Source organism: Photinus pyralis, unplaced genomic scaffold, assembly GCF_008802855.1.
Source record: "Photinus pyralis isolate 1611_PpyrPB1 unplaced genomic scaffold, Ppyr1.3 Ppyr1.4_unclustered_Scaffold1534, whole genome shotgun sequence".
NCBI classification, from domain to species: Eukaryota; Metazoa; Arthropoda; class Insecta; order Coleoptera; family Lampyridae; genus Photinus; species Photinus pyralis.
Genome location: NW_022171035.1, coordinates 65,659 through 80,187, shown reverse-complemented (window position 1 = coordinate 80,187; position 14,529 = coordinate 65,659). Strand labels below are relative to the sequence as shown.

General features: G+C 36.9%; 1 protein-coding gene across 14 annotated transcripts in view; it reads right to left on the bottom strand.

Moving 5' to 3' along the window:
• Positions 1–14,529, bottom strand: part of LOC116181661 (putative thiamine transporter SLC35F3) — an 80,116-nt gene that overhangs the window by 40,907 nt on the left and 24,680 nt on the right. For 13 of the 14 annotated variants that reach the window (XR_004147306.1, XR_004147305.1, XR_004147307.1 and 10 more), the window contains exons 3-7: positions 2,771–2,932; positions 2,173–2,341; positions 1,944–2,122; positions 1,575–1,893; positions 1,436–1,525 (exon numbers count right to left, since the gene is read on the bottom strand). Coding sequence is in view for 11 of the 14 variants with exons in the window: in XM_031502047.1 (XP_031357907.1) it covers positions 1,436–1,525; positions 1,575–1,893; positions 1,944–2,122; positions 2,173–2,341; positions 2,771–2,932 (919 nt within the window). In the remaining 3 variants the exon portion in view is untranslated. Of the gene's footprint in view, positions 1–1,435; positions 1,526–1,574; positions 1,894–1,943; positions 2,123–2,172; positions 2,342–2,770; positions 2,933–8,828; positions 10,181–14,529 lie in introns of those variants that run through there. The other variant, XM_031502049.1, reaches the window with a different exon arrangement.

Genomic DNA, 14,529 nt, shown 5'->3' with positions numbered 1-14,529 from the left:
ATAATTGTACATAAAATTTTTTAATTAACACTTTTTGCTTTTAAGGACACATCCGCTCGGCTCCGGCCTCGCCTCACTCTGATTTGTAAATGTGCATAGCCGGCTTGGCCTCGCACTGTTCACTGTTCAACAAAGATAATTTCTCAGTTTCAGTTTTGGTGGGGTAAGAAAATGATATTGAGCAGACTAAACTGACAATTTTTTTGAATTTGTGAGGGATATTTTTGTTTTTTTGAAACATCACCTATACAAAGTGACATTTTTTTGAAAATTTCCATTCAACTTGTTGAATCCACATCTGCACATAATTGCACATAATTTTGGTAACACTTTTTGGATTTGATGAGACATACGCTCGGCTCCGCTTGCTCTGATTTGTAACGGTCCATACGCAAAATTTTTTCATATCTCCCCTCCTTCACCCTCTACGAATTTTTAAACTACAGATGGTTTTACTTTTTATTAGTAAAATGTATTTTTTTACAAAATCAAAATTCTAATTATTTATCCAACAATTATTTTGTGATTTAGATCGACATTAAAACAAAAAAAATGTATTAACTGGAAGAAGTATTTTTATAATATTTAAATGACAAATTAGAGTGTAAATTGCTTGAATTTTGATTTTTTTGTCGCATGCAATCCTTGAAATATAAATATATATTTTTTAGTCAGTGACAGTTTTTCCCTAGGCCGCCATATTGGTTCCACAAGGCGGGGGAAGGGAGTGCTGCGGGTCAAATCGATCTATTGGACATACACATCGTTTATGGCAAGTGCATGCATTGTTCGTCAGATTTTTTCGATTTTTAATATGTAACGCTTAGATCATCAGAAATACTTCATTAGGAAAGAGTGGAAAAAGAAATATATGAATGTACTTTTACCTTGAACACACCAAATTGCAATCATTGCATATTTACAATGAACATTTTTATTTTGACCATTGTTGTCTATCATTTGACAATTATTATGTGGGCATGAAAGTGTTCAGAGATACAGCCGGGTCATCAACTTATGCGAGTCATCGTCTTGACATCAACCCCCCGGCATGACTTAACTCCTGGACCGGCTGGACCCTACTTGACTCTAGCGAATTACAGTACAGAGACAGCTATGTGCCAGGGCGAACCTTGCGAGTTGCAACCCATGGTGAGCCGGTTAAGGTGAAGGTCCGCGAGTCACTTTTTATTTGGACGATATCAAGTAAACGGGTCAAATAGGGTCAAGCTGTTTAAGTGTCAATTGGGTCTCGGGTAAAAATTTGTCACCAAGTAAAATAATTGAATCATGTCAATTACAATTGAACTTTTTTCATGCAAATTCTAAAGCTTACTATTATTAAACTAATACCAGTAGCATAAAGTACCCACAATTGACAATGGGTACTCTTTGCTACTTGTAGGCATAGAATGTATTCTTATAAAAGCGTTACCTGCAGAAACGGGCACTGATGTAATAAGACCCAGCGTTATGAACAGATCGTATGTCAACGCCACACTAAAATTTCCTAATAAGTTGGCAACTGAAAAAGTTGTACATGGTTAATTTATACGCAACGGCGTAGAGCATACTTAAAGACAAAATACTTGACGCAAGTAACGCCGGCCACGGTAGACGATCCCAATGTAACGATTCTACTCCAGTTAAAAATAATCCTAAACTAAACGGCCATAATAACGCAGCGTTTAACATTCCAATTAAAGAAAAGAATAGGGCGACTTGTCCGTAAGTAGCATCCCCGATAACTTTCTTAAATAAAACTTTGTACACTGCGGAGCTTGCTGCCGCCGAAGCCGCCAGAACCACTCCTCCCAGCGTTGGACTACCAGTAATGCCATCCATATACGCAAGTAAAGCAATTCCTGTATCGCATAAAATCACAGCCATTATCTAAAAATTACTATTTGTAACACCAGTACATACTATCCAATAGCAAGTACCCGAATTCCAACGAATTGCTCATGAAGAATTACCCATGAAAGCAAATAAACGGAAGAGACGTTCGTTGCAAATAATGCCATCACGTCGGTCGACAACAAAATGCATAAAGCTCTTATATACATATAATTCGTTATCACCCACAGTAAACAAAATAAGCTACATCGTGTCAAAAAACGAGCTACAATTAATAGACGGCGTAGTTAAAGCGCAGAGTAGCAAGAGACTTACCAGCTGTAAAACCTTTATCCCGAAAGTCTCGTACACTTTCTGAAAAAATATCTGACGCCGACTTACAGCGTTGCGATGTCAAGCGGCATAAAAAATATAACGGAAAAAATAACATAGTCCAATTTGTAACAAACCAAGTGGTAAAAAATGGCGCGTTAAAGGAAGATGACTGCAAAATTAAAAAGCACATTAAATGTAGATCCGATACCGTACCATATAAGATCAAATCATAAGAATGTGAATGCTATTTCTGAAAGTATATTATGTAGTAAAATCTATATGACGAAATCTACAGAGTCGAGAAAAAACGCAACAATAGCTGGTCACACAGAGAGAGGTTGATCCGCCGATTTGAACTGCGACAGGTATTATGTGTCACGCACAATTCTGCCCTGGTTAATTCTAGCGCGCTTACCTACTAATTTACAAAGAAATCTGTTTGGACCGCGCCGTTCCAAACCTCTCTATGTAGGGCCAGCGTTTTCTAATTGTCGACATGTACATAAAGTTTCAAGCTGTAGGTACCTAATTTGCAAAAACAAAAAATGGGTACAGATCTTTATTTAAAATCAAAACTATGGATCAATTCAATACTTACATATCGTCTAGAAAATGCAGTCATGTTTAATCCTACATCATGAGGTATAAATACGGCATCATCACTATCCACTTGCCTACTCAGGAAGAGGTACTTAACACAATGTGTAGCACCAACCCAGGAACCAGTTACGCAGACTGTTACCCAAATTCCAAAATATATCTGTAATGAAATAAAAATTTAAAAATAGATCATGTTTTAAGTAGGTATCTAATAACTGACGATCAAAAAAGGATTGACGTCGGGTCGCCTTTGGAAGTTCAAGTTAAAATATGATTTCACATGGAAACAAGAATTCCAGAGGTGACTTGACAGAAACTCTTTTTTGATCGCATAGTATATGATTTAGATAAAACAACATCCCTTTGGAGTTTTAACAATTATTCAAGTGATGTATTTCTTTTGTCTTTCGTTTATCGCATCCATCCAGTTCTTATATGATTGTGTTAGATTACTTGCCAAGTTACCTGCATTCTACTGATGCGTTAGTGATTAGGTGAATGCCAGTACAGCATGAGTATTGTCATTTATAGCCAATTACAAATACAGATTGCTCTTTTATAATTATGCTGATCATATCCTTAATTCCTGCACAGAGGTATGGCGAGTTTCCATGGTGTTTTTCTACGTAAATATGTTGTTTTTCCAATTTGCAGTACAGCTGCACGGGTTTTACGTCCCAACCCTACGTATAAATTCCTGACAGATTTACGTGTTTTTATTGATATTTAGGTACAGCACGTTGTTTTAAAGATGATATTCAACACGAGTGTGCAGAATTTAACGGTATAATAAATTACGTGTTTCAGCTGACTCCATGATGAATGCCAAACCTTCACGGAAAAAATGGCCGTACGTATTACGAATACAAGCAAACCGGCTTCAATTTCGCGAAAGCAATATTCGAGATCGTGATTATACGCAGGAATAAAATGCCAACATATTAACAAGGTTTTATTGGAAGCAAATGCATAGACTAATTGTCTTTAAATCCCTCCTGTATGCTGTTGTACACAACATTTTATTTCTTGCACAATGTGCTATCCAATGACGTCACTAAACTTTGAGAAACTTGCTTTTACCCAGCTGTAACGGTTAGCAATCCGAAAAAAACTTATTTGTTTATCGCAATGAGTTTTATAATGTCTGTTTATTTTCTCGAGTTTATTTACCTAGCTTCTTAACGACGCGATTAAAACATAGCAGCGACGTTCTTGTTTAGAATGTTTTCACTCAAAACATAAAGCTGGTAAGACTTTATCGCTTTCACAAACGAACATTTTAGCCCACCTAAAATGGTACGTTAAATTAACTGGGTAAAATTGTCACACGCAAATAGTACGCGCTAACTCTTTGAAAGTTTAACCTCGTCGACCGAAAAATCCTTTACAGTCCGGTCTCACTAGCGTTTTATCTCGAAAATGTATGTACACGTTGTTATCGCTCTTATTTCCCAACATACTTTCGTTCACGTTCGCTATGAAGCGGTATATGTGTAAATTTTCTTATGTTGAATAAAACAAATTCGAAAAAAAAAACTTTTTAAAAACGTCTAAGCGACCAGCTGTTACACTTCAAACTGATCTTGAGATTGACTACCTAGAAGCATCACTAGATCCAAATGTTTGCCATTCCATGTCACATGAAGGCAGCTACCAGTGTCATTCATTTTTGAGCACGTTTGGCTTTGATGGAGTATTGGAATGTGTACATTTCAAGCTGTGGTATAGAAGGATGACAAGTAAACCGCCAATACCAGGACATTATAGAGCTTGTAGTTCCCTAAAACCAACCGCGACGAAAGTGCCGGACGTTTCACAACTTCATCTGTCCGAAATCTCCCCACGTTCAGTAGCTTCCGTACCGAGGAATAACTACTTTCTTAGGAGAGAAATAAATTGTATGGTTCCCTGTCTTGTCTTGCTCATCCTTTACAAGCGTTTACAGAAAGAGGTGCGTGAAGGGAAACGAATTTTTAATTTGAATACTTCGAGAACGAAGTGCCAGGAGAGGGACAGACAAAGGAAAAGTGAAGATTATAAACAAAATGCATCTGTTTTGCATATCTCGGAAACAGAGTATCAGAAATGAGCATTCACAAATCTGCAAGTTCTGGACGAGACACATTCGTCGGTAGGTCAAGGATGCTGTATAATACCTATAGGTTTGCTCGAACACATAATTTTTTCGCCGTCTGTAGTGATGTCACCGGCGGGCCTATGACCGCACGACATGCTTTGGTTAGTGTTCTGTTGATACCACTTTAAATTTTATATTATGTTAATCCTAATGCGTCCAAATGTATGTTGTAGGTAGGGATTTCAATTAGAAACTAGAAAATTTAAAAAGTTGCCTTGCGATTTCCTCAATAACTGTGTTTCTAGGTGAAAAAATGAACTTCTGTTAACGACCGATGGTTGCTAAAGGTTGTGACCGAAGTTAAATTTGGTAACAAATTATTATCAGTGTGTGATAAAAATGAAAAATATATATTTTATAGGGCAGTTTTTTAAGATCTTATTTCGTAAATAACGGCGAAACTAACAGGAATTAGCTAAATAATTTTTGCTTCATGCAAATGTCGTAACTTTATATATTTGAATGAATTTTATTCTAACCAACAATTTTGACCCAGAAGGCAGTTATTGAGGTAACAAATTTCCAATTTTTCAATGTAAACGCTACCTTATATGAGCGCCAGTTGAGTTTTTGTTGCAGACGTATACCTATAAATATGAGTGTAAATAGTGTGAAGGTGGCATTCGTTACATGATCGTACGCGCTGTCGAACCTACGCTAATCGTTTTCGCGAAGTGCCCCGTGCAATTTTAAGTCAATCAATCCATTAGGCGGATCTCGAAGGAAGAAAGCCAAGATCGAGCCATCGTCTACATCAAGTATAATCTTCGTGCTGGGAAAGAAGATTTTCGCAGCATTTCCAAGAAAGAGATAAAGTTGAAAATTTCCATAGCGGGGCACCTCAACGAGAAGCCACGCCCCAGAAGTCTGTGGTCGGTCCGTGCGTTCCAAATAATATCCAAGTCCAGGGGGCGGAGCCAAACCCTTTCCACATCAAATCAGCCACAAATGCGCAGAATTAATTTCGTTTAATCTTTTACCTTAAAGAACTGTTTCGCATCAATCCCCGATTTATTCATATATTCTATTGCAGTAAAGCCACGTACGTTAAAGGAAACAAGAACTGTTTCATACTTTAAAAAAGTAAAGAAACTTTTCACCCTTTCGGTTCTGCATCATTTGTACGTCTACAAAACTTCCTATGTACACAACACTGTAATATTCTATGTAGCAGATAATACTGAAAATATGTAGGATAACTTAATTATTGCGTAAAGATCCTATTTCCATGAAAATTCCATTTAGGTAGGAACATTTTCCCAAAAGAGAGTGATAATTATGCAGTGCCTAGCATTGTTTACAGCTCATCTACATCTCCCACGTTATTCAATTTGACATTTACTAAGTTACAGTGTTATGCACTAGATGTTGTATTTTGTAGTAACCAACACTTTCGGCGGACCGCAAGTAAGTTTTTTCAAAGGAAGTCGTTTGTACCGAAGATGACGTTCTTTTTCTTAACAATGTAAAAGTCCATAATATATTTTAAATCCCAAACTTATATTTTATTATATTCGATATTCTTACGCCATCTATTCCTTTGTAAACCCCTTTAGTTCAGATGTAAGTTAATTCTATGACAGAGTTGCTATTACTTTAGTTCCTTGTTTAGCCGTCCGAGTGTACCTTTCTGCACTTCCTTCTATCCCTTCTTCTTTAATTTTGTAACACTTAATAGTGTAACTGAGAAACGATAGTAGAAGGCATGGTAAACAAATATTGGCAAAAAGAGTTAGTTAGGTAAAAATGATCTTTTTGAAAATCTATATTCAATAACGTATACCTCGAAAACCGTTGACAATTCGACAAATATGTATAGGAATAGTTTTACAGGAAATTTAATTAGCTTTCATTTTTATGTAAAACAATTTTTACTACAGGCCACCGTTTCCGAGGTATAATTAAAAAACCCAAAAATTAGACCTTTGACCCTCCCTCCCTGTGGTCGAGCGCGAGATGTAACATGAACATTTAAAGAGGCAATTAACCAGGTAGTCTATTTGGCACTCAACGTGGGGCACGACGCTTTAACACCATTTTGTCGAATGCCATCAGCTGTCCCTATACCAAGAAGCACAAGTTCTACGCAGAGTAATCGCTCTATTGAGATTAAAAAAACCAGTTTAGTCCTTTCGTTTTTAAATTTTTAATATATGTGATGGAACCGAATTAGCCCGCTAAAATTCGATTTAAATATTCCCGAAAGCGACCCTGGCGCGAAGAAAAAAAAGGTCATCATTACGCTTTGTTTCGTTTTCGTGGAACACGTGTTTTTTCTTTTCTGCTCTACATTGAAATGGGCCATAATTTACAATAAAAGTGTCAAATATTACGCTATGCGAGGAAACTTAATGATCCCTATCGACATTAACAATTCCCATTTTCGTCTAGGATTTGTTTAAAAGGGGGAGAATGGGGCGGAAGTATGTGTGCTTTTGTTGAGACCAGAAGTAAATCTTTACGTTGCGAATAGTGAGTGCAGCTTCGACAATTACAAAGGTGATGTACTCGTTTTATTTATCTCTACGTCTATTGCATCCATCTAATAATGATATGAACGTGTTCGATTATTTGCCAATTTAACTTTATTCTCGTACAGCATTGATTATTGCCATTTATAACACATTCCAGATACAAATTGCAGTTTTAATTATACTGGTCCTACTGTGAATTACTGACCGATTTACGTCTTTTTATTTATATTTAGATACCCTATGTTCCCTTAGGGGCGGTATCCAATACAAGTATGCAGAACTACAATTTAATTTATAATTGAATTTATTGCAGCACATTTCGCTTTTGTTTACCTAAATATGTTACTGTGTATTTACAGGGTGCCTCATCTGGGGGCGAGGGACGTACGTTAGGTGGTTGATTGTTACATATTGCACTTGGCATTGTGAATTAATTACTTGATACCAATGTTTGCCACGACATGCTCCTTTGCATTATTGTAATGTGATAGTACATAAAGTTATGCTCCTACTATTTATTTGAACCGGGTGATTATGATTATTAATATTTGGCAGGGTGACTTGTTTCGAATATGTACTGTGCTATATTTGATACCGATATTTAATCTCGATTTGACGTAGCAAAGGCTGGCTAAAGTTCAAAACTGACATACGCAGAGATTATGTTTTATGTACTGTTTTTTTGTGTCTTTGAAAAGAGCCATCTTGCCGCTATTGTTAATCAACCCGATTAGTCGATCCCTGACATGTAGTGACCGAATATTGGTTTTGTGTCAGTCTTTGTTATGCCAGTGCAAATATGTCAACTGTCAACGCCTACATAAATTGTGTATATTTTGTTTATAATTATGTATGCGTGTGAGTTTGCCGATGGCTGCTCTGTTATTTATGTTATGTCATGATTTGTCTTTTGATCGGTTATTGTCAGTACTCATGGTAAAGAGCCTGGAGTTCGGTAATTTATACCCCGGCATTTTAAGACTAGTGGGTTGGACTGGCCCTAGAGATGTGTGAATGGAAGAGTTGGGGTCCCGATTAGTCGTACATGAGGGCGCAGGCAAGTCCCGGCCTCACTTGCCCGGGATCTACTAAAAGCGTACGGCGCGTTCCCGTTGTGCCCTTTGGTTTTTTGTATCCATTGGGGTATCCTTCCTGTGTGAAATTCTCTGCTGAGAGGCCAACTCCTAGTGATTTCATACAATGTTGACATGTCATGACCAGAGCAACTAAAGACTACTCGGTGTGGGATTTGGACTGATCACCCAATATTCAAACTTATTATATGAATTTATTGTAATGTTTTAATGATTGTTTTTTTGTTATGTGTGTGAAATATTGATTCTTTAGGAATTCCAGTGGAGCCTGGGATTCGACATTGTATTGATGTACTTGATATTGTTTATCAGAACGCAGCGTAATTTATATACAATAAATAGTCATTTAAAACGAACACGTTTATTTAGTATATCTTAACATTACTTGACTTCACTGACAAGTGTAGTTGCCAACCGCCGCCCTAACACATCACCGACACCTCTGCTAGTCAGGCAACACACATTACAGAATTAGTTTTCCTACACTTCCCCTTAATTCTGTAATTACTACAATCTATGATATTTAAACAATCTCTAAAATATTTAAATTTAACACATGGCAATGATTTAGTGAAAATGTCTGCTTCTTGAAATTCTGTTGGAATATAATTCAATATAATTTTCCCTGAATTGACACAATCTCGAACGAAATGGTGCCTTACATCAATAAGCTTTGATCTCTTAGATTCTAATGTTGATGCAATACGCATGCATGATTGATTATCCTCATAAAATTGAATCGGAAACACAGTACAATTTAAAAGATCAGAAATGATTTGACCTACAAATAGACTTTCACACACACAATAGGATAAAGCGATATACTCAGATTCTGCACTTGACAATGCTACTACATTTTGTTTCTTTGTTTGCCAACAAACAGCGTTATTATTTATTTTTATTACATAACCAGAAATACTTTTACGATCTTGAATGTTGTTTGCGAAATCTGAATCAACATATGCATTCAACTGAATTACAGAATTATTATTTTTCGTAAATTTTAAACCAAGATTTTCAGTTAGTTTTAAGTATCTTAATACTTGCTTCAAGTAAGTCCAATGTTCATATGTGAAACAATTTTGAAATTGACTAAAGTATGACACACAAAAACTTAAATCGGGTCTAGAACCTAGCATTATATACATTAGGCAGCCAATCAATTCTTTATAGGCAATTTTCGGATTACATTCATTTTTACCCCCTTTTAGTTGTAACTTTGGCTGCATCGGTATCTCAGCAGGTTTGCAATCTTCCATTTTAAACTTTTGCAATACTTTCTTAATTAATTCATTTTGACTAATAAAAACAGAGTCATTAATTTTTCTAATTTCTAAACCAAGAAAAACCAAATTTTCGTTCTTAAATTCCGTCATTTTAAAAATACGTGATAAACTACTTTTAACAAATTCAAGTTCATTGACACATTTTGAAAACATTATTAGATCATCAACATAAATTAGCAACAATGTGGTATTTGTAAAATACAAACAAGGATCTTTCTTTGATTGTGTAAATCCTAAATTTATGATTGTTTTATTGAAAAGAGAATACCAACATTTCGGTGCTTGCTTCAGGCCATAAAGGGCTTTATTCAGTTTACAAACTACGTTCGGATTCCTTCCTTCCAGACCTTGAGGTTGCTCCATGTATACTGGACTGCTCAATGATCCATTTAGGAATGCAGACTTGACATCGAGTTGCTGAAAAAATAAATCGTTTTGCACATATATAGACAATAAAATTCGCAACGTTGTCATGCGTGCTACCGGCGTATAAATGTTTTCGTCCACTTCACTTTGTTTAAAACCACGTGCCACTAAACGCGCCTTTCTTTCAACTTGCCCGTTTATAACTTTTACCCGAAAAACCCACTTTGAGTCGATCACTTCCTGGTTCACAGGTCGTTCCACTAATTCCCAGGTTTTGTTGTCTTGTAGAGATGTTAGTTCCTTCTGCACTGCATTTTTCCATTCACCACTTTGTGCAACTGCTTCGTCATAAGTTGATGGTACATCTGATAACATGCTGCCAGCTGACAATGCCGCAAATAAGTTGGAATGATCTTCTACCTCATAATCCTCTAAGTAAGCTGGCGGGCGTCTCTCTCTGGTACTCCTCCTTGACATCTGATTTCCATCGTTAACTCCAATGGAATCTTCTTGCTCATCTTCGATGTTTTCATTGTTATCCACTTCTTCAGGATTCTCAACAAGTATATTAGGATAAATCTCAGGACCGTCTTCCTCAAATATTACATTTCTTGCGTGAACAATTTTCTTTCTATCTTTATCCCATAATCTATACCCGTTGTCGGCATATCCTATCATCAACATTTTCTCGGAACGTGGGTGTAATTTCGAAGACCTTACTTCCTTCGGAACTAAATTATACGCATTACAACCAAAGAGTTTAATCTTTGAAAGATTTTGCTTTTCCTTGTACCAAATTTCTGCAGGGGTTGTATTTTGATTTAGTGCCTTTGTTTCCAATCTATTAATCAAATAGGTAGCAGTTCTCACTGCTTCTCCCCAAAATTCTTTTCTTAAGCTTGAATCAAACATTAAACATCTCGCCATTTCCATAATTGTACGATTAAACCGTTCAGCGACCCCATTTTGCTCTGGATTGTACGCTACATTATACTGGATTTTAATTCCTCTTTTCATGCATAATTCCCTAAACGAATGCGAAGCGTACTCTCCTCCGTTATCACACCTTAATCTTTCTATTTTGCAATTAAATTTTGCTTCAACAGCAGCTACATAAATCTTAAATTTTTCAATTGCTTCACTCTTTTTGCTTAACAGGTAAGTCACACAAAAATGCGAAAAATGATCAATGAATGTTATATAATACTTCTTACCATCGTACGTCTCTGGAGTGATTGGACCACAAATATCGGTTGAGATAATTTCCAGTAGTCGCTTCGCCTTTCTACTTTCTCCTATTTCCCGGAATGGTAGGCGAGATTGCTTCCCCTTTAAACAAGTATCGCACAAGGATGGCGAGGGATACTTGCTGGAATGTCCCATTCTCCTGTGCAATAGCCGTTTGTCTTCCACTGCTCCGTTCGCTGAATTTACTTCTTGTTCTTTCCAAAGTTTGATTGTGTACAAATTTCCATTCAATTTTCCTTCGATTATTTTCTTCTCTTCCTTCATGATGGCAACCTCATTTTGTTCAAAGACAACCTTTAGACCGTTTTCTTCTAGCTTCCTTACTGATAACAAATTGTATGCTAGTTGTTCACATATCCAAGCATTTTGTATCATAATTTTCTGTCCGGATATACTTCTTAAATGGAGATTACCTTCTTGTCGTGCAGTTATTGATTCCCCTTGTTTAGCGACGTTGATTTTGCAGTTGATTTCCTTTGAAGATTTCAGTAAGTTTTTTTAAAGTTGGACCAACTAGGTGATTTGTCGCACCGCTATCCACTACAAATGTTACAGCTTCCTCGTCATTACTGATTTGTCGTTCTGTGCTGCTAGCTGCGGTTAAGAATGTGATGCTACCTTCATCTGTTGAAGAGCTTTGTTGTTCCGCTACACATCCACCACCCTGTCTCGAGCTTCCTTTAAAATGATTTGAATTCGGAGCATTCCGAGGACAGTCTGCACGCTTATGACCAACTAATTTGCATAAGTGGCATCGAAACGGAAAATTAGAAGTTCCTGTCGAGTTGAAATTGTTCCCACTAGAGTTTCCATATTTTCGTGTTGCATTCCCTCTTCTGTTAGGCTTATGACCCATAAAAGCAACATTGTTGTCTACCTCCTTCTTGTCTTTACTCCGACGGCTTTCCTCCATTAACAACTTATTTTTCACGAACTCGAAATTTACCTTTGATTCGTCTTGGCAAAACATGACATCAATAGCTGTGGATACAGTTTGATATGAATCTGGCATTGACGTTAGTAGTTGAAGAATGATTTCACTTTCTTGTATCGTCCCACCTGCGCTCTTTAATTCACATATCGTCTTATTAAATTCCGTGAGAAAATCATTGAGTGGCTTGTCTTCGAGAAACCTTAAACTGCGTAACTTCTTTTGTAGCATTACCTGCGATGATATTCCTTTCTTCGTGAAAGTGGCATGTAGACTTTCCATGATTTCCTTTGCAGTTTTTTTCTCCTTTATTGTTTCTAAAATATTGTCAGCGACAGACTGAACAATTATTGTTTTCGCTTTCACATCATTTTTAACAAATGCGTTATACTTTTCCCGAGAACCTTCTGAATTTTCCGGTGCTGTTTCAGAGATTACGTCTAGTACTCCTTGCTGCTCCAGCAATAATTTCACACGATACTCCCAATTTGAATAATTGTTTCCATCAAACGGCTTCACGTAAAAGAATTGCTGTCGGTCGGCCATTTTCTCTATCAGTACACCTCTACGATTCTCGATTTCCGAATCTACAAAAATACGTATTACTTCTGCCGCATCCACACAAATTGTTATTTCCAAAATGCCCCTGGGCCCATAACCTATTGTTTATCAGAACGCAGCGTAATTTATATACAATAAATAGTCATTTAAAACGAACACGTTTATTTAGTATATCTTAACATTACTTGACTTCACTGACAAGTGTAGTTGCCAACCGCCGCCCTAACACATCACCGACACCTCTGCTAGTCAGGCAACACACATTACAGAATTAGTTTTCCTACACTTGACAACATGCATTTATGCCATTACAAACAACTAATTTTGCTATATAGTTCAATATTAATTTGTTGGCTGGGTTTTTTCTTGGTCAGTTCTTTTTTTCCCAGCCTATTTTTATTTTTGTACTCGGTGAACTACCATTTTCTAAATTTAATCTTGGAATGCGAACTATTTGGATTAAATCTTCGTTTTTAAAGCATGTACTTGTTTTATTTGTATCCCTTACTTGATCCTCATTCCGACAGGCAACACATATCTTGTAGCGACTCTTAAAAACACAACGTAGTAAATGGTCCTATTATTTTGTTATTCAGGTTAGGTAACTTTGTCTAGACGATCACGTGCCATGGGGTTCAGTTAGTTTGGGAGGGAAAGTTTTGAATTTAAATCTTGAGTTGCGCAGTCTCTCGGAGCTGGCCTGGGTACATCACATATACTATTTCGAATCAAGCCAGAATGACAGATCTGAATGTTCACACGAACAGAAACGACAAGATTAACATCTGTTAATGCCATCCTAGTTGTTTGAATACCATAACTTGAACTATAAATAGGTAGCAAGGTAGTTCTTCATCATTTTCCAATTTGGTAGGTACCGGTAGTTTAGTGAATCACACAAAAGATTGAGTGTGTGTAATAGGTACTCAAAGAAGAATGGCGTGATACCAGCGCCGGCAATTCCAGTAGTGCGCAAAGGCTCGAGCACCAGACGGAAAACAAAGTGGTGGTGCTTAGCACTACACGCGCAACAAACGACACATTCTTTTCTTACCATCCCTGCTTCGACTTGTACGGCAGAAAGATCTTTTTCTGCACTTCGCAGGCTGAAGACCTATTTGCGTTCGAATTTAAGGCAAGATACTCAATCATATGTAGCCGTTCTCCATGTACATCGGGATTATACCGCGGCGTTGGATTTAAAACCCCTGATGAAGGAGTGGATTTCGCGATCTGCGCAACGTTCTTCTACTTTTTCGATGGCAATGTAATGAGATGTGCAATATATTGTTTATTCTATTTTCTCTTTTTATCCCCCGTTTACTCCTCCTAATCCAATTAATAAAAACATTGAATTTCAAAATCGTTTCTTCTGGGCGTAGAGCACCACACGTCAAAATAAAGAAGTGCCGGCCCTGCGTGATACTCAATCTTTTAGCAGATAGGTAAACGTTTCGAACTTCGAAGCAAATACCTACTGTCTGAAAGTTTGCGTGACGACTTCAATATTTCTAGCACTTAAAACGCTAGAACTAAGCATAGCAAATTATCTTGTCATTTAATACCCAATATAAACAGTTACAAATTAATTCCTGTGCAAGTATGGAGTGTAAAAATATACGGTAGGTAAATAGTCAAAAAGGCTGAGTTATTGTTATGG